Source organism: Barbatula barbatula, assembly GCF_947034865.1.
Source record: "Barbatula barbatula genome assembly, chromosome: 2".
Lineage (NCBI taxonomy): Eukaryota > Metazoa > Chordata > Actinopteri > Cypriniformes > Nemacheilidae > Barbatula > Barbatula barbatula.
Window position 1 is genome coordinate 12036257 of NC_136767.1, and position 21796 is coordinate 12058052.

At 38.6% G+C, this 21796-nt stretch overlaps 1 protein-coding gene across 3 annotated transcripts in view; it reads right to left on the minus strand.

Moving 5' to 3' along the window:
* rhobtb4 (Rho related BTB domain containing 4) overlaps positions 1–20106 on the minus strand; it is a 42503-nt gene extending 22397 nt beyond the window's left edge. Inside the window, exons 1-3 of one of the 3 annotated variants that reach the window (XM_079477963.1) lie at positions 19270–20106; positions 3240–3441; positions 2898–3001 (exon numbers count right to left, since the gene is read on the minus strand). In XM_079477963.1, the coding sequence (XP_079334089.1) occupies positions 2898–3001; positions 3240–3431 (296 nt within the window). In that variant the 5' untranslated portion in view covers positions 3432–3441; positions 19270–20106. Of the gene's footprint in view, positions 1–2897; positions 3002–3239; positions 3442–8451; positions 8835–19269 lie in introns of those variants that run through there. The other 2 variants (XM_079477962.1, XM_079477964.1) reach the window with 2 other exon arrangements.
* Positions 20107–21796: the final 1690 nt, after the last annotated feature.

A 21796-nucleotide genomic window follows, 5' to 3' on the forward strand; every position in this document is an offset into this window, starting at 1 on the left:
ACAGTTCCCTGTAAATAGTTAAAAGGGGTATAGCCTGACCCATTTTATATTTTCCATATATGAATATGAACACTAAGACAGCATTTGAAGATCAAGGTCCGACAAAGTGCCTTCGTTATTGTGTATGTTAATGAAGATGTGAACGCCAACTAGAATATGGTGAAATGGGTCACACAATAAAGATACATACGGCATGCGGCACACATAACAACAATTTACCATCTTACTCAATGAACAATGACCGTGTATGTGCTATAAACGTGTTGAGGGTCATCCAGTACTGTGTTATGTAATAAATGTTTGTGGTGTACTGAAGAGCTATGTAGAGCATGTTCAAACTCCTGACTGCATATCTACATGACTTCACTGTAAACACAGTCTTGATCAGAGACAGATCTAAACACACAGAGTGCATTCAAGAAATAAAAATGTTATGATCTATAGCAAGCACTTTTAAGACCTGTTGATAAAACGCTATGTGGCTATACCATGGTACACTGAAGGTATAAATAATTGACGAAGTCAGCAGCTACGGTTTGATAAACATTATCAAGAACTGTTAAATGTGTCAGTGTGTGTTTGTGTGGGTGTGCATTTAGCTTAAGTGTAGATCATCTCATTCTGTGTTTCCATAACAGGGCCTGTCCTCTCTACAAAGAGCCGTGTCACACACACAGATGCAGGTTCAACAGCTGAGCTGGCTTTGTTCAGTACACAAATAAACATTATGGGAGACGTGTCAGAACTCACAGACACACACACACACACACGTATTCTGTGGTTTCATTCGCATGGATTCACTCTCCCTCTCTTTGGTTTTCTATTGTCATATACTGTACAACTAGGTGTCAAATCTACATGGGTAGTTGACAAATATACCGTACGTGTGTCCTATGGTGTGACACAGCAAACATTTAGAAAACAGACCGTTAATGATGATAATGTAAATTATATCTTATATACGAGATTTGTCTTTATTGTTTGTTTTCACACCATAGGACACTTTTATGGTTTATAGAAATAAAGTTTCTATTTCCACATATTTTAAAGTAAAAATGTTTCCCTCAACTATTAAAATGGACTCCTGAAACTTTTTTCATTAGAGTAACTTTGAAGCACACACATTGTAATGCAACCTGTTGAAGCACAATATTCTCAATGGCCTGACAATGTCTCTAGGGCACACCAGATGTTAAACTGAAACCTCTGTCCTGAAACTGTACAACTTTAAACTCTGCAGCAGATTCTGTACTGTAGCTGTTTGACACTTTAAAGCAACACTATGTATTTTTTCGACCTTAAAATAATATCTCTTAAATCATTTGAACAACTGTTAATCGGACAAATTGTACTGACGCTGCTGCCTGAGCAGCCTCCTAGCTGTTAAAAATCACACTCAAATTAAAGTAATGAAGTAGAAATTATTAATTAATTCTTATTAATGTAATAAGTAATAAGGTTTAATTTACTACTTCACACCTCTACAACCAAAAAAGTCACACACACAACACTATAAAACCGCTATAAACAAAATACATAATCAAAAACCTCACACGCAATGATCTCTAATTGTAGTCTTATGTATCTGATGTATGAGTAATGTGTGTGGTATCTGGGTGTCAAAGGTTCAGACTCAATTGCAGCAAGTTGACAGTGCTTATCACCGTAAGGTCTATATCCAACAGAAATAAGTTGCAAAAGTCTAGTCAGGCCCAGATGATGTAATGAATGACCAACCTTTAACAGCAGTTCCTAAAAGTTTTTACAGTACGGTTAAACACCTTAACCGTTTTTCTTTAACCGTTCTCTATAAATAATAAACGTGAGTATTTTAAATATTATAAAGTATTTTTTCACCCACAAATTTAAATACTGTCATTATTTTCTAATCCTCAAATTGTTCAACATCTGTATAAATTCTCTGTTTTGATGAACACAAAGAGAGATATTTGGACGAATGCTTGTAACCTAACTGTTCTTGGCCACCATTGACTACCATAGTAGGAAAAATTACAATGGTAGTCAAAAGTGCCTCATAACTGTTTCAGTTCGTCAGAACAAAGAAATGTGGAAAGCAATTTCCCTACTATGGAAGTCAATGGTGGCCAATGGTGGTCTTGTTACCAGCTTCCTTCCAACTATACATAAGGAAATGTATGTAGATTTGCAACAGCTTGAGTCTGTGTATATGATGAATGAATTTGCATGAATAACTTTTGGTGGTCTTGTGGATCAATTAGAATGTTCAGCATCAGCATTGTCAAGAAAATGGTGGAAAAAGGTCTAGCGGTATTTCATGCAAATGTAAATTACTTTGATATCTAATGAATTGAAATTTAAACCCCCTTTTTACGAGTGGCTTAAGTGTCAAAACACATTAAGCGTCCACCGTACCAGCTTTCAAGAATGGTATCAATCTCTTTTATACTCTCAGCTTTGTTCAGTAGCTCCTGTGATCTGCTGCACTGCCCTGAGCCAAAGCACCACTGCTGATCCACTGATCCTCCGCTGCGCTGGGAATAAGGGCCTCCACGCAGTGATCTTTGGCTGGGCTTACAGCACATTACCTTCCCAGCTGGGAGGATTAGGGCAATAACCAAACCTTGGCAGGACAAAAAATGCCACAGCCAAGGCCATAGAGAGATCAGAGCAAACAAATGAAAGATTGATCTGAGGTATGGCATTGTGGGAAGTCTAGACTGTTTAGATGTAGTATGAGGGGGCAGTATATTAAATGGCCGAGTATGGTACAGAAGGGTTGCTTGTGATGTCATCTTAAACCTAGACGTATTAAAATATTATTGAAAAAAGCGATAATACGTTTATAACGGCATAATACAAACACATTAGGCCAAGCACACGCATAGCCTGGCGGTTCTAAAAATAGTGTAACTGACCTGCCGTAAGCGAAGCGTCTGTCTTTGTGATGATCTCCAAATGTGTCCCACAACCTGAGAGAGACACTGACCTCGTCCACCACGTCTCGTGACCTCTCAAGCACCTTAACAATAGAATGATTGTATTACAGATTATATTTTATGTGAATATTTATTCATATGAACCTAATGATTTAAATTTATTTTATTTCAGTTTCAATAATTTTTTATATGAAAAAGTATAGTATATAAACACACCAGTTAAATAATATTATCATGCTTATGTGTATTTCAAGGTGTGTAGGTATTTCATTATAAGGCATGCTTTTCAACATGTACACAATATGCCATAGGCCTTCCCACCTCCTGGCACACGCGGTATTGGTCGATGGCCCAGACAGTTGGCACGTGGGTGGCAAGCAGCTGGTACTGAGTAAGGGTGGCATTGCAGGCACGGGCACAGATCAGCCGGGTCTTGCCCACCGCGTTATCACCCACCACCACACACTTTATAGTCTCCACATTAGGTCGTTCATAATCTGTGTCTATATCCATGGAGAGGGCCCTGGGTGAGAGAGAAAGAGAAAAAGATAGTTTAAATGTTGTCCACCACTGTATTATTATTGACTCTAAAAAAAGTTTATCCTGAATTTATTTCTAGATACATGTACATTTACTGTGTGTTTTTTAGTACCAATGAACTTGCAATACTGTGCATGCGCTTTGACATGTGTGCTTGTGTGTAGGCGACCTGAGTTCAATCCAACAGTAGTGTTTGTTTCAGTTTTTCTTTAAACACACACACACACACACACACACACACACACACACACACACACACACACACACACACACACACACACACACACAAATAAAACGGCCCACAGGCAAACAGGCTCAAAACAATGAATGGCATTATCAATACTGAGTATTCACCAAATGTTCAAAGTTTTTAAAAAAATCTGGGTCAGTTGATATTTATGTCTAATACTTATGTCTTGATGCAAAAACTCTTTAAAAGTGTGAATTGCCAAGTACATCAAATACATTTTTACTTTTTCTATGTAATGTTCTTTGTGGAAGAGTCTAGCTGAAGCAAACCAATGCCCAATGGCAAAGTCATTTTTTTGTACAGAAAAACAGTGATCCCACATGGTAAACCAGACAGCATTAATGCTTACACCTTTTATAACTAATCCTTCAACATATCCACTGTGACCAAAACAGCAGGTCTTTATTAGAAGGCCTGTGTGCCAACACATGACTGTAAATTAATAATTTCCATGACAACTAGGATATTCTCAGACAAAAGCAAGCAATGTGAGATCCAACCTTTTTTCTCTGAAATAATGAAAGCTGTATGTTTGGATCTGCATGCACCCTAATCATTGCGGTCATTTATTTATTAAGCTCATCTGTATTACTTGAGGTAGTTGCGTACATTTGAGCAATTGTAAAAATGAATCTTTATTTCAACAACACTTTAATAAAGAGGCGTTATAAAATACAATTGGAACCGTTATTGTTCTGCGGCTTTAAATGGGCAGCCAACATGGCTTGAATTACACTTGATAGATGCACAGTGTCCTGTGTTGCACAATTACCTTTCTGGGAAACAATAAAGAATTTCCTTGAATAAACAAACAAGCAGAAGCCTTTGCCAACAGAGTGCTGTGCATTCTTTGGACACAGTGATACAGCTATCTGCATTACAACCATTCAGAGCTCTCCTGTCCAAGTCAGCTTAAGTTCCATAAAAAGAGTTCATGAAAGATTAATACGGCCACTGTTTATTGTTCCGTTGACAAAGACGTCACAGCTCAGGCATCCAATGATATACTGGGGTCTAAAATTGGCTCTCATTCATTTAATTCACTCTGGCAAATAATGTCTGCATATTTTCAAATTTGTTTAATATTAAAATGAATATACTTTCAGATTCATACTATGAAAATTATGTTATCATAGTTAGTACGATCATATTAATATTGTCAGCACACTGCAAAAAACATCCAAAAACGAAATTAAGTAAACTAATTAACCCTACCGTACTTAAGTCTACAATCATTAAAATAACATTAAAATAAGCAAAAGAGCACACTTATCCAGAGAAGTGGTGCTCACTTTAAATCCTTATGAGGGGGACATCAAGTCACAGCCTGCCTTGAGGTTTTTTTCAGGTTTCAGAGACGCTTCTCTGAGATATGGTATGGTCAGGTTACATAACAATAACAAGGGCAGAGTGATAAATCAGCTCTAAACTCTATCATTGTGCTATGTAACCGTTTTGTGAGTCACCAACATTTATAAAGGATGCTGCAAATGTGCAGTGTTATGTGTTTACACATTGCACGATAAAAAATAATTTGAAGGGAGATCATAACCTCAATCACAGTAGGGAGAAAGTGGGGCAGTAGGTAGAGTTGTGGTTGCAAGCTTGTGTACTTTGCACCAACCTACCAACTTCAGTATTTCTCCTACTTAAAGAGACAGGGGCAAACAAATCTTTACCCTTCCCTTCCTTAAAGATGGCATATCACAGGCAGTTTCTGCCAATAGCATGTTAATCTTGAGTGCCTATACAGTAGTCTTCGAAGAGTATTTAGTTTGATTAAAAAAGAGATACAGCTGTACGATTATTTCCAGAAAAACAAGATATCATCCCCCCTTCACTGTCATAACAGGGAAAATTAATACTATGGGAGTCAATGGGGGATGACATATGTTTGGTTACTATTTATTAACTACGCAGAACAAACAAAGGGTGAGTGAATGATGACAGAATTTTTATTTTTGGGTTAACTGTCACTTTAAGAACAACTACAGCATATACAAGTTCCTTTTCAAACACACACAAAGATAGCATAGCTATGATAAAAGCAATGATACCAGAGACAAGAGTGTCTCATGAAGCTTTTAGCAGAGTCAGTGGGGTGAGTCAGTGTTTAGTCGTGAGGAATGAGATGTGCAGTGTGCCACGCTGTTTCTTGTTGTAGTGACAGGCAGTGATAGAAACAGTGGGAGGTGAGCGAGAAGGATGAGACGCGTGGCAGACGCCCACTCCATTCACAAACACTGTACAACCAACGCAACAGTTAGTCTGCTGTATTCGGTCCTGCCAGCCTAAGTGTGTGCGAGCGTGTTGTGTGTCTGAATATGTAGGTAGAAAGAGGATTTTGCAACGTGATGATAAACTAAAACCCACAAGCGAATATGCCTGTTAATAAAAAATAAACTGTTTTGTACAAAGCAATGGGCTCCAAAATATTCGGGCACACACACAGTTTCGTCCTACGAGCCATGAGTTTTCCATGTATAACCAGCCACTGTGCTCTTTTTAATAAGCCACATTCTCTTGGGCATTATGCAATAAAGATTATTATAAATTATATAAATGCTGTATATATTTCGTCTGTGTTCAAACACTATGATGAATGTGCACAAAACTGTATTTACAGTTAGGTTTTATGTTCTCACTTTTATAAAAAAAAATCTATTGTATACCATTGTACAGTGGGTTTAGCAAAAGTATTTCTTTCTCTGATGCTATATTGTATATTTTGCGGTCATCAATAAAACTTTACAAGTGATTGAAAAATATTTTCGTAAATCTCACAGAAGAGAATTCTTCAGTAAGTTAAAAGTTTGAACGCTTTTTCAGTCGTTCTACAGATCCAGCCAGTGGATACTTACTCATCCCTCCAATGATGTGCGTGTGTGTGTGTGTGTTACATAACAGCTCCAGTGGCAAAGGCTGCTCTCCCCGCTGCCACATAACCAGAATCCACAGCTAACCCTCACTCTTAGAAAGCACCTGCTAATGCCCGTCCTAAAACACTCACTCAAGGACCTTCCCAAAAGCACAGACACAGTTCCCTTTCCATGCACACTATATTATCTACATCTCGATAAACATAGAAGCTAAATGTCAACCCCTGTCTGTCATAGAAGTGACCTAATTTTAGCTGCTTCTGTCAATGCATTAGAAAATCCATGTCTGGTGCAAGTCTTTACCAAAGGATATGAGTGTTTGCGAAGGCACGTTTTCAAATGTTGACATTGAAAAAACAAGCACTGCCACAAGTGAGATGAGCACAGACAACTTATGTAACTCAGCAAACACTAACAGAGTCAGTGGATCGATCCCATTTTATAGCCATGCTGCAAAGTCTTTAAGAGTGCTGAGTCCTCAGGATCAGAGAATGAATTGGATCTTTCCCATTATTACCATCAGTCATTGCAGAGTAACAGGGATGCTTTATTATTCATTTTCACATTTATGAATATATATACATTTATCTAAGACAATTATAAAAACTGCATATGATGCACATTACCACACATTTTTCGGTTGTCAATCGGTTGGTATTCTAACAATTTGCTGACAGGAACTGACTGTAATTTCTTAAAACGGACACCCATGACCACAGCATATAGACAACACATTTAAGCTCGCAGAGAGATGTGCACCAAAATGTGAATCAATTCTGTTTTCACAAAGTGTCCCACATGGACCACAGCATCACAGACCCTGTGGAGCTGAGCAGTCAGGTGCAATGTTTCCTTAACCGCACCTTTGCTCTTGAGACTTCTCAAAGAGTGACTCATTAATGTAAGTTATGGAAAAACTGAGAGGTCTCCAGACTTTAGTTCTCGACGGACCTACCAGAGTGAGTTTGTGCAAGCAGTGATTGCGGATGTTGACAGCAGCAGCTTATCTGTGGGCACTTGCGCTTTAGATGATCAAGCAGAGGTTTGTTTGTTTGTTTCACGATTATCCACACGTGACACCCAGATTAAACATTTAACTGTTACTGTAAAAGAAGGCTGTTTACAATCGGAATCATATAAGAACAGAAAGCCCATTACAGTTTGTTATAAGGCTCTGAACAGTACAGCAGATCATAATGTCCACTGCAGTTTGTAATGCATGTGTGAAGCAGCTGAACATTGGCGAGTAATATCGATACAACACATCAATGACTGCTGAACAAAAAGCATTAATAAGAGCTTGGGTTTTGCCTTAAAACAAGCAAAACCAGTCTCGATATTTCCCACGATTACATCAGGTGCTAAGGTATTGTGACGTGCAGGGCCAGCCATTGACCCCCCCCCCCCCCCATTCATACTTCACACTTCACTATCCGCACCCATTCAAGGAAACGATTCATTGATATATGTGAACCATTAGTATCGGTAGACGATTTCTCGCTTTGAAATAAAACGGGTTGCGAAGGAATTGCGAGACCTGAGGTGCAGAGCAAGATGAGCCAAGCCCATCGAATCAGAATGCGCAGCGGGAAATGAACAAACACACGCGCGCTAAAAACAATACTCGCTACCCGAAGAGGCGGAGAGTCACATCAGTCGCGACGTGACACAAAGACACGCTTCCAACATCAAGCATTAGATGGGCGGTGGTTAGTAAGCGTTTTAATCAAGCGAAGTATTTTGATGCAGTGACCGGCGTGAGTATGCGCTGGTGGCCGAGAATCCGCAGGTAAACGTTACATGATTGTTGCGAGGTGAAACATGTGACTCGCTGGTGTGCAGAAGTGAAATTTCACCACCTTACCTTCCGACGCTTCCAGAATTGACCCACATGCCCGGCTTCACGTGGTTCGCTCCTGGCTCCCGTTAAACCGGGTACAGGAGATCGAACGCAGCCTTTAAATTGTGCGTCTATAAACTCTGTGCCTTTAAGTTTTAACTCGCTGTGGTGTCACGTCTGTCACAGAGGCAGCATCTTCACACTCGCCTTTTCAGATCTGAGCTGATAGAGATGCGCTGGTAAGTTTTCACAATGAAGCGAAGGACATTAGCCAATGAGTCTGCTACACCTGCACGTCAGTGTCTCAACGACGCTTTTATTCACCTGAATTTCTCCTGATCATGTAAGCACTCATTTTGGGGCGTTCGCTGGATTGTTATTGTTTCTACACAGCTGATTTCGCCAATGACACGCCTCTGCTTTGCGTCACTGTGACAGACGGCCAATCGAAACTGTCCCAACCTAAAGCCGCGCCCCGTCTGGAACGCTCGCCTTTTTAACCCATAATCTACTGAGCGCCAGTCAGTCAGTCATACATTCTGACAGGCGGACTAGGTTCAAAACGTCTTCAACGGCAGAACACGCGCTGTGCTAACATGTTCTGACACGCATTGAATCACTTGATATGGAGGCACTGAATATTCACTTGACACTGCCGTTGTTTTACGACAACATAAGAGATATGTTTCATAATACTATCAGATTTATTTGAACGTCATTGACCCAATCGAAAGGATGACGGACAGAATCAGCTGTGTTCATTATACACTCTTCTTACATAAATAATAACACATTGCATAATTTGCATGTTATAACCTGATGATATCTGTATTCAAATGTAATATTCAAAATGAAATAGTATTCAAGTTTTAGTGTGGCACGCTGATATAATCTGTGAGCATGCTTGAGGGAACTACATTTAAAACGAATAAATTCTGAGGAAAACACTTATATATTTCAATACAAAAGACATGGGCCATTCTTTTTGTCCCTGCCATGCAAACAAGATACACCACATTTGATGCATACTGACCTCTAGCGATATCTACTGGTATTACAACTCAACAGGACACTCCATAACAAACAGAAAAGAACAAAGCGCACAGATGACACAACACCCTGGTGTGTTATTGAAATTCATTACATAGTTAATGAAACAATCAAGGCACGCTTAAAACATGTCCTAAAACATTTGGACTGTTGATCATGGAGTCTGATCCAGTGCTCGAATTGAATCAAGTTTTATGGGGGTTCCCACCATAAGACTTGTTTTTTTGGTGGGTTTGGGGGTAAGTCTCACAATATACAATTTATACTAAATACACAATATATTTGATAATCATATGCATAACTATATAGTCTTTATTAAAACAGGCTTACATGAAAGAACAGGCTTCTTTTAATGTACTTTGGGAAAAAAAGATGCAGGCTTGGTGAAAGGAAATTACTTTTAAAAAGTAGTGTACATCCAACAGAATAATTCTAGTATTGTTTACGAATGTTGTACATAAACAAACTTAATATAAATTCTTGTAAATAGTTAATTAACGAAATTTACCATATCCATTGCATGGATTTAATCACATTTGTCATTATAATTTTTACTCAAATAAAAATATCTGAGGGACTCCCCTGAGCCTATTTTAATGCTTATGGGACCCTAATGCCTTATGGGGGGTCCCAGGTCCCCCCAGCCCCACTTCAATTCGAGCACTGGTCTGATCATGAGGTCACTGACCAGGTTTGGCACTGTCAGTCACAGATTTTAGTAAAGCAGACCCTGTTCCCACACTTCAGTCAATGCAATCCTTTCTGTGTCCATCTCAGACCCAGCTGGACAGGCAAACCAGTGCCAGTGCAGTGGCAGGCCCTGAGAAAGTGATGCCCCTGTGGCCCCAGACCCCTTGGAATAGAAGTGAGAATCAAAGAGTTTAGAGAGAGAGGTGGAACCCAATGCTAAGCCCATATGGTAATTTGGGGATTTGTCTGGGTTTAAAAATAATGTAGTGTTATGAGGTTAGTGAAAATGTCAGAGGCTCTAAATTTTTGTGCTCCATTAGACTGGCTGGATAAGCCTGAGAAACTGCAGAGTTAAACTATGTTTGTTATTGCTGTTTGTGTAAACTGGATACAGACCAGATTGTCTATCATACCACTAAACCTTCAGCTATCAGAGTTAATATCACTCTCACATCTACTGCAAATATATTCAGCTTTAGTCTACAAGTGGGCAAAGTAGGTCAGCCCTGTTATACAATAGGGAATCTTTTTAAGGAGAAAACATTCTATGAAGTTGAGCCACATAAACAGGAAGTCAGAGTTTTCAGTAATGTGAAAACAGCGGATAAACAGTCAAGCAATAACATTATTGGGAACTTTGTGTTACTAATAAAGGAATACGAATTAGTGCCATGGACACAGCAAATACTGTGGAGAAAAAGATGAGATTGACATTTCAGAACAGAGGGAGGTTTATTAGTATCAGGGGCATGGCGTTGCCCATGTGAGAGGCTTGTGAGGTTGTGTGCAGAACATTAAAACAAAGATAAGGTTAAGAAAAACAACACAGATTAAAAAAGGAGAAAGGGGGATGTAGAAAGATGTACAAAAAGTGCAGCTGAATTTATTGATGTATTTATGGACGGTTTAGTAACTGTTTGGCAGCGTCATCTCTTATTTATCAGTATTATTTATCAATGCAGCCTATTGGAATCCTGAATCTTGAAAAGGCAAATAGACAGAAAGACAAGTCTGGGACTGAGTGTGCTTACAGTGTGATGGCTGTCTGCAAAGAGGGGACGAAAGAGAATGTGTGTATGTGTGCGCGCGTGCATGTGTGACCTGAGAAGTCAGCTTGTTTTCACCAGACTTTATCTCCACAGCATGAGGACAGGCCACACCGTCTTATCAACCCACAATTTCAAGCTCTCCAAGTATGTCAGCACTGGGAGTTCAGGCCAGCTGTCAATGTGCAACATGTGACCTACTTACTGTTCTGATTTATGGACATGACAACTTTCCCCCTTAATATGTAAACAGTGCATTCTAGTCTGTTCTCACAAGAAGTGTTTTGAAAGCTGACACATCCTTAAATTTTCTGCTCTGCTCTCAAGTGAAGGTCAGGAATCATTTGACACCTTCATTAGCAGAACACCTCTGTCCTACGTACAAGAGACAACAAGTCCTTCCAGCCCACTGGAGAATGTAGTAGAGCTTTTTCTTTTGTGTGATGGCAGCTACATCACTCCTTATTGCACACAACAGGCCTGAAGAGATGTCCAGGGATAAGACGTAAGAGGGCTTGCAGGTGGAAAGGGGTCAACAGATGCCCTGCATTCCTTACTGACACAAAGCTGTTTGATGAAGAGTGAGTTTGGCTATGCTTTGGAACTGACGAGAGGATGTCTGACCAGCAAAGCCTCATTATGATTGGGTTATCAGAATCCATGAGCCACTGCAAGTTCAGATGTGATTCTGATAACCCCTGCTATGCGGTTCCTATCGTCAATGAGTAAGACATCTAATCTCATTGTAATTCAGGAAATAAAAGTGCCGCCCCTCTTAGCAAGATGTGAGACATGCATTAAATGTTCACATCTTTAAGCACAACCCGCTCAAATGAAGAGGTTAATCTCATTAAGCCTTTACTCGCCTGTTTAATCACAGGGATAGACTGGAGCTGAGTGCACTAGCGCACAAGCTTCTTTCAAGATAACCAGGCCAAATCTGCTTCGAATTAAGTGAGTAATGTAGTTTTGCAAGTATAGCATATAGAGTGGAACTATAATGACGGAGATGAGCAGAGAGCACATTTTCACAAAATGACACTCGCACTGTCATACAAGGATAATGAAAGTCATCTTCATGGCTAGAGTTTCATTAGATGCAACTCAAACTCTTTTGTTTTGGACGCCCATAACCAGTTGTCTATGAAACCTTGTTTCCTATGGCACAAGCTTCTATGATTCTGAGGATGATTTTTGTTAAGTTTTTGACTTTTACCAAAAATATTGACAAAATTAACATTTAGAAGCTATAACTGTCAGACTTTAGGATAGGGCAGGATTAGGGATGAAACATATGCTCATGCTGAATATGTGCTTTATAAGAGCTAATAAACAACTAATATTCTACTAATATGCATGCTAATAAGCAACTTGTTGATAGTGAGAATCGGTCCCTATACTAAAGTGTTACCGATATACTGTAACTTACAATTACTCTCACTTTCACCAAAATAATTTTTGACAATCAAAAGTTCTCTAGAATATAGTGGGGAATGTGGTGGGGATTCCATTCAATATACAACACACTTAACAATTGTCAGTCACGTGTTACATTTTTTTAAAACCTCTTGTTTTGTGTGGAGAGAGAGACATGTTATTGTGATCATGACATGGTCTCGTCTTTGGCCCCACCCCTCTTGTTCTCTCGTTAACCTCCCTTCAGTGTTTCATTACCCACACCTGCCCATTGTTAGTTATTTACATTTACATTTATTCATTTGGCAGATGCTTTTATCCAAAATTATTTTGTTTTGTCTGATTAAAAGTATTGTTTGTTAACTCCTTACTGCCTGCATCTGGGTTCTTCCCCTCTGATTCCTGACAGGTTTTTAATTTAAATGGTCATTGACTATGTCAAATAGTTGGAGACGTTGGAAAATTTCATGGTTAATTTTCAATTCGACAACATAAACAAAATTCTACCATCAACTTAAACATGGAACAAATAAAAGTCACAGCATGCAATCAGTCAAATTCATGGACATGGGTGTATTCTTTACGTATTTTAGGCAGGCAGAAACGTAAGGATAGGACACACCTAGCTGAATATATTGTCTCTATGTATTCTCTATGTATGGCAAAACCAGTATAACGTGAAAGAATGTGGCATGGATTCATAGGTTGATTAAACAGTTTAGCTCAATCATCACAGGCCAAACTTCAATCTGCCTTTCCACCTCTGGGGAACGTGGAAAAGAACAACATCAGGGGTATTCTGCCCGGTGAGATCCTCAAGCGGGTGAAAACGAGTCTTAAACACCAATCTGCTGCTGTGCAAGAACCAGTCAGGGAAATAAATAAACCTTAGACCGGAGAGAGAACTTGATCTTGTTTTCATTGGCTCAAATTTTTCTGTTGCTCCATTCCATTCCACTTTATCTCTTTCTCTCTCCCTCTTTGGGCTGGGGGCTTTTGGAAAGAACAGGAAGGGATTTTGTTGAGATAACTGTTGACTGTGATACTGTAACTGCCTTGGAATGCATTGTCATACAGTGTGATTTGAGAAGACAAAACAAATAAAATTAGACCCAGAAATAGAACAATAGTTATAAAAAGAGGAACTATTATGTACACAAAACACAATCACGGATCATAGAGTTTATACACAAACACATGCACAAAGCAAATTGACTGTCTGGCACCTTGCTGAACACTCAAAACAGCATCTCCAATGACCACTGGTAAAATCTATATTGATGTTATTTATGGCCCTGTCACATTAGGCTCCTATTGGCCAAACGTAACCAATCACATGTCATTACCATCACAACACCAGTCCAGTGGCTTATGTGGGATGGAGAAAAACCACTGGCAGCTTTGATCTAAAACTTTTTGAAGAACAATGATCAATTGATTGCTGTTTAACTGGGGTGTGTTAGCTATGGTGACTGTCACTGAAATATACTGTATTGATGTACTGATGCACAAAAGCCAAGGCTAAATGATTGGGAGGAACCACATTTGAGTGGTTTGCCAGATAATTATGTACACCCATTCAGGTTCAACAATGAAACTAGCTGTTCTTGAAAAGACAAAGGGGTGGTTTCATTAAAGGCTAACGAATACCAACATACTTATTCATTAGAAATCTGAATGTGTGTGTTTTTTTTTGTTTCAGTGTGAATTAGCCTTAAACAGAAATAAAAAACATTTCAGCTCTTATTTACCATTATGTAGTAAAAAAAGAACAAGAAGATATTTTGAAGAATGTTGGCGCAACATCATAACAACAGTGGCCCCCATTTACTTTTTTTTGTTTAGACACACTTCTCAAAATATCGGCCTTTGTGTTCCATATACAGTACATGTGTTGAACAACATAAGGATGAACAAATTATGATGATTGTATAAAAGATAGACAGCGTGACTCCACTTCTTTCCATTGTAATGAATTTAATGTAAAATCTGTTAACAAATCATGCTTGTCATTCTCCTAAAGTCATAAGACTACTAAATAATCCCCATACCAAATTCACAGCTGTGACAAAATGTAACATAATAAAAGAATAATTGAGTAAAAATTTAAGTATTATATTTAACGGTGGAACTGTGTGTAAATACATATTACAATATTCACTGAAATGAATGCCAGCAATGCAGCAAAATATGAGCTAAATCAACAAGAAACACCAATGAACGGTTGCTTGCCAAACTTGATTTTACCATACCCAAGATAATTAACTATATTAGTTCTTGGTCATACAGCCTACTAGAGATTTTCAAAACAACAAGAACACATAATCGCATTTTACCTGTCATTTGTGTTATGATTCATAATCTACTTATTTTTGTGAGTTGTCACATTTTCAAGGTGTGTTAATGCTATAATACACTCAATGCCACTCATCTTAAAAGGACAGTGATTTATTAATTCATTCAAAATTTCTAAATACATCCAAATAGTGTCTAAAACTATATGCAACCGCTAAGATTTATACTGTATTGTAAAACTATTATTCTAAAAAATGTTGTATTTTTTTTGTGCTTTGTTATTGAAGGAATTACAGCAGTTGGGGATGTAGCTAAAATGCCACACCAGACACTCCCTGCAGTACAGGGTTTTCATGTTGGGCATGTTGGGTGAGCTATTTCAGAATATTGTTAGCAGGCAGTTCAATGGGTTACGTTGCTTTGGCATCTCATTAAAAGCAAACAGATTTTTACTGTACAGTAGCTATATGTCTGTAATAATGCATTTGTATCAACATGTGTGTTCCTGTAGCATGTAAATTGTATAGCAGCAAAAACTTCACTAAATTAGGTTATTTAGTGGTAAAACAATGAATTTAGTTATCTGATTGATTTTATCTTAAGATTTCTGTTCTCTTCCTCACACAGACACATTAATACACGAACATCCCCATACTGTATATTCAGCCAGTCTAGGAATATAAACAAAGCATCCTTTCTCTTTAAATAAATCCCACACCTACCCAAAACAGCTTTAGGAAAACTTAATGGAGTCATAATGTCTTGCATGTGTTACTTTTTGGAAATTAGATATGATACTTCAAACCGTGAAGGAAGCATGAACATTTCACCCTATTACCTTCAACGAACCCCCAGTTGATCCACTGTCATGATTCCGCTATCATGTCATGTTTATTCTTGGTCTTGCAGCGGAGTCATGGCATAGCCTTAGGTTTTGTGTGAGAAAGACATGGCTTTGTTTTGATTCTGACATGCCATGTGCTTTCTCGTGTCTCGTCAGTGTTTCCCGCCCTTTTGTCTCGTTAGCCTTCCCATTAGTGTTTCATTACCTTCACCTGCCCCTTAGTAATTATCCTGTGTTTGTTCCCCTATTTCATGCCCTCTTGTCTATTGTCTTGGGCTCGTTCGTTGCACTGGTATGCTTTACTGTTTCTTGCTTAATGCTATGCCATGCCATGCCATGCCATGCCATGCCATGCCATGCCATGCCATGCCATGCCATGCCATGCCATGCCATGTATTTGGGTCTGTTAGTCTAGGTGTTTTGTAGTTGTAATTCTTGTCAAGTGTTTAGTCTTTAGTTAGTTCAGTTTATTGTGTACCCTGTTTTGTCACCCCCTCGTGGGTTTTTGTTTTGTTCCTGTTTTCTGTATATATTAAAGTCCTTGTTCAACCCCTTCATCTCCGTTTCGCTGCCTGCAATTGGGTTCTCTCTCTAACACATCCGTGACATCCACAGTATCTTAAAGCAAAAAAACCTGAAAAATATGTCGCCCCGACTAGTATCGATTTTGGATCTGGTTCCTGTCTAGATGTTACCCAACAGAAGCCTCATAAGTCAAAACATATGTTTAATGTTTCTGTACATGAATTGTGGGATCTGTGTACTTACTAAACAAAAGTTGTGCAATGCAAGTACATTAACCCCCTGCAAAGTATGTTCCATATTATGCCAAAAATTCACATTGAAAACTAATCCCAAGAAAGGGTTTTCAAACATGAACCAAACCAACCACGTTTAAGGCAAATCACAAAATTACACATTTTACTTGAAAGCAAACAAGCATTTAAAAAACAGGGAAAGAGCCAAATAGTACAGTATAAAACCACCTAAACCTATTAAACTGAAAACAAATAATGTAAGATGACAATATGTAGGTATCTTAAGGCAATGACTTCAGTTTCCTGTAGTGGGGAGCAGTTCTGGGTGACTGGGTTCATGCTCCCTAAAAGTGTGTCAATAGTTGTGCAACATGCAACTCTATCTGTTTCCATGGATCTCAAAGTATACACATATGATATCCTTTTCTGTCTATGTAAGTGGATGGTTGTTGTCTAGGTTAAACAAACAAACAAAAAAAGAACACACAACCTTTTGCCTCCGAATGAGGGCTATGAGACTCAAAGTTACTCAATAACAGAGAGTGCTGAGACTCTGTAAATGACTAAAACTTACATTTGTTACTTACTACTTTACTAATTTTTATATTCCCTTATCTCCCTTACTGTCTTGTGATTACTGTCGGGAAAATATTATAGTTACAAACAATCTTTTTGTATGCAGCTGTGACAGATTCAGCTGAGAACCTCCTTCCCACAACCCCTTGCATGTTTTCATGAGGATCTACTCTTTTCTTTTTCCCCCCCATTCCCTCTCTCCTTTTCTTTTCTCTTGCTATCAGCCTGCTGTACTGGCCTCAACTTTCTTTGCATACTCTCCCGTTTCAAAAACAACTGTGAGAGGAGCCAAAAACGCAGAGGGAGATTATAGCATTGTACAATGACAGTCTCTTAACTGCATTTTTCCAGCACAGACGGACATCATGTGCTTTTGGGGAAAAGATGTTTGCTTTTCTCCATATTCATATATGCATGTGTGTGCGCGTGTATACATACGTCAGTTGCTGGCAGTCACCAAAAATGAACAGCATATTATCTCACGCATGCGTTCAGAATTCAGAATTTGCCCTTGTAGTTTCTAAATCTGCACTTTGTGTGTACTTCAGTCATCATCTAAAGTGTTATGATATGAGCTGTCGGAGTATTTGCACAATGCACATCTGTATGTATTGCTAAAGGGAGTTGTCATCTCTATGGCTCTTTGCCCCATTAAAGAAACAAGAGGAATGCAGAACACGCCTCCCTTTCCTCCTTGTGTCTGGCCATATAGTACAAAACCGAGTGAAAGATGTTGCTCAATATACTGCCCCAAAGTCTTATATGGCTCCCAGCTGTGTAGAGCTGGCCAGCTCCTTGGTGCTTGAGAGGCCTGGAATGTGTGGAGTGCAAGCATTCTGGAAAGCTGAAGTCACCAAGAGTCTCGGAGTTCGATAGAGAAAAATGAGAGAGAGAGGGATAGAGAGAGAGAGTGGGTGGCAACAAGCTTCACAATATGCCTCACCCAAGCAACAGTGGTTTTAGTTCCATGAAGAATAAATGGGTGGAAAAAGCATGCAATTGTCTGCTTTGACTGTCTTTTGCTTGACAACACAAAGCCAGTTATTATTCATTTATTAGCTTTTTCTTTAAATACCGTTGTATTGTTCAAACAATGTGGGCACCCTCAAATCTACTGATATAAATGTGTGAGTTTAACAATGGGAAGTTTCATGAACAGAGCTGATACAAATCCGTCAACTCAGTCATGAATACAGATCAGATCATAAAAGTTATCCAAATGCCTAAACCAAATGGATATTACAAAGAATTGCCATCTGTTTCCATTGTTTAAAACAACCTCTGTTATTTTTTAAATAAAATTGAAATGTAATCTAATAAGTGTAATAAGTATAATAATTTCATAATTATCATGCGTTTATTCTTGCATTAGGATTTTTATTCATTATAAGAAAGAACAGAGGGGTGCGGTGTGGACTGACCGGCAGTGAGTGTTTACGCAGCTGTGTGAACTCCACAAAAATACAATTTATGTGGAAACAATATGAATTCATGTAAGTGTGACGTAGGCCGATTTGCCAGAGAACCATGGAGATTTCTCCAGCTGTTAGCGTGCCCTGCGTGTGCAATCTATATAAATAACTATGCTATATTATACAAGTGACTCATGGGCACCTATTGATACAGTTGACAAAACAAACATTGGCTGTGTTTCAAAAAATATTGAGCTGTCTATTTGTGGGCATCATTTCAACATGCAACATTTTGGTAGGATATTATACCCGGGTAGCAAGTCCCCGAATGGTGCCTATAAAATGCCTTCTAGGTAGGCAATTCGCTCTTTTTAAAACAATGCCACAGCATGGAAAAAGTCATCCTCAAAGCGACTTCAGCTCTTGAAGAAACACTTGACTTAACGCGAAGACATCGTCCTTTTTGGAAGTGACAGACAGTTAGGTAAGCTGGAGTCTTGTCATAGGCTACATAACATAACACGCACAGTGCATGTATACCTCACTAAAACAACTATGTACACAATAATGGCACAAAACGTAGGCTATACAGATTGACAGAGTATACTGAAATCACTTAAGGTAACAAAACTAAACTATTACAAAACAAACCTAACCTTTCTCGTTGTGCAATGCACACACCCGCACCAAAACATATGCAACAGAACACGTAATCATTTCGGAAACTAAGTTGTCTGACTGGGAATAACGCTTACCTTACTGTGATTTCTCCTCGGGAATCTTTCGGGAAACACGGCTCGTCAATACGTTCACTGCTTTTAACTTTATAAATGGAGACAGCTTAGCGTCCTTTTCCCAAAAGGATAAATAAAAAACTTGCGTTAGTCATCGAGTTTGTACAGCCCACGAGTCTGCTGCTGAGTAGCAGTTCTGACGATCCGGGATCGCAGATCTTCGAGTTCAGAGCGCTTCCAAACAGACAAGACGAAACGTGTTCGTATCGCCCAAATCCGCAGACGCTTTTACTGAGAGGGTGGATATTGTGGTGCTGATGCGAGTTGTCTGTCTCGTCCCTTTGATTTAGTCACGCCTTTTAACGATCGCTTAACTTGACCTGAACTCCGTAGGAATGCACTTCAGGATATCCTGATATTGTAACTCATATTCCAAAAAAATAAAGATGAAAAGATTATGTGTGTGTTCGCAGCTTTTTGTAGCTGATTTTGGGATGGTGACTAACCCCGTAAAAATCCAACCTCGGTCATTAAATAGTTGGGTGAGTATATTTACATGAACGTTAATTTAATACTGTCACTTTTATTATTCGGTCCGTAAACGTGCCCGAGTTGACTATGGGCGGACAAAAAAAACGACATGCCTGCGATTCCTTTGTCTCCTGGAACCCGTCCTCGCATCTCTCAAACGTATGAGCTGCCTCTGTCACACAGCGCTGATCACCGTTTCGCCTCCGGTTTCGCCCTAACTCGCTCTGGCTGTTGTCGTATGCTGTCGCGGAGTCCACGGTCTTGCTGTCCTGTCAAATCCACTGACGAGCGCTAGAGCCTATTAACAGCGTGACGACACTGACACTCACACTACAGCGCCACTCCCATCCATTCATAAAGTGGAGCGCGCGAGCGCGTGGACAGCGGCGTGCGTCGGTTTCAACTCACAGCTTTAAATCGAGCAAGTGATGGGCAGGAAAGGTTGTTAATGAAAATGTGGTCAAACGTGTGTTTTAACAAAGACATGCACTTTTCCTTTAGTTGTTTTGTCATTAATATACAGTTTAAGATAAGTTTATGATATATTGGCGGCCATTCCTGTAAATTCATTTATTTACATTGGTCAGCAAATTTCTTCCTCATTCTTCCACTTATAGTCAGTGTCTTCCTCTCGAGAAATGCGTGACTGTAAATGTTTACAGTGTCAGGACAAAATAAATAAAAGGAATTTAAATATTTGAAATATAAATATCATAATTGTTATTATGAAAATATTTAAAAGGGGATGAACACAAAATATTGCAAAGGAATTTGCTGTAACTCTGCTGTGAATTATATAGGTTGATTAAGGTTGAGTAATTGTTGTCTTTTTGAACAGAATAGGCCTTCTCTGTCAATAGTTTAACCAAGACAAAACAAAAAATTTCCTAATTTAGTCAATAATGTTTGTGAAGATTTGTCATTTAAATAGAAAAGGCAGTGTAACAGAGGACACATTCACAGGTGAGCAGTAAAGTACTGTATAAAAACAAACAACTGTGCTGTAGCTCTGGTCGACCTGTTAGTGCCTCAGTACACAACATACATGAATTAAAAAAAAGAAGTAAAAGTAATTCATATACACATTATAATTCTAACCCAGAAAACAGCAGATACACAAATACAATTAATGTTCTTTATTTTAGAAAATCTGTAGGATCCCTACATGTTTATTTTGAAATAGTTTGTACCATATTTTTACACATGGAACTGTTTGTTAGGCCAGAAAGTCCTTAAAATTTCAGAATTTCGAAAGTATTTTTACTCCAACAAATGACTTAATGGCATTGGCATGGCACTGAATGCAAGACTTTATAGCTGTTTGCAATACAGTACACTGTTCCATAATGAATGAGCACCATTAGGTCATAATGTTTACTGTTTATTGACCTTAAAACTTTCTGAGAAGTTACCTGATATAACTTCATCTTCTTAAGTAACATCCATTGAGTTATTCTGTATAATTATTTTAATTAAATAAAGCGAACTTCTTTTATCACTTTCCCAATTTTTTTGTAATAATAGATAAAGTAATTTAATTCAACATTTGATATTTATGAATTTTGTAGAAAATACATTTTTATATACTGTTACACTTTATACAGTAGGCTATTATCTATTATACTAATAGTTCATGATATGTTAACACTAGTTGAGTGAAATATATATTTTAAAACATTTTCAGAATACAATTATGCCTTTTAGAATGAACAAATATTTCACCGTTATTAAATATTTCACTCCTTTGATGCATTTGTCCAAATTTTCCAAGAACTGTAATGCAAAACCTTCCTCTTACTTAAGATCTGTCAGTGTCCTTAATGACAACCTAACTGATATTGCTATGGTTACAAAACTGAATTTGGAGTTAGGATGTTTCTGTAATACGGCCCCAGGTCTTGTTGAAATAAAAATCGCAACCTCCTGGTTTAAGGTACATGTGAACAGGGTGAGAAAGGTTTACACAGACCATAAGATATTTACAGGCGGGGGGGGGGGGGGGTTAAAAAACAGTCGT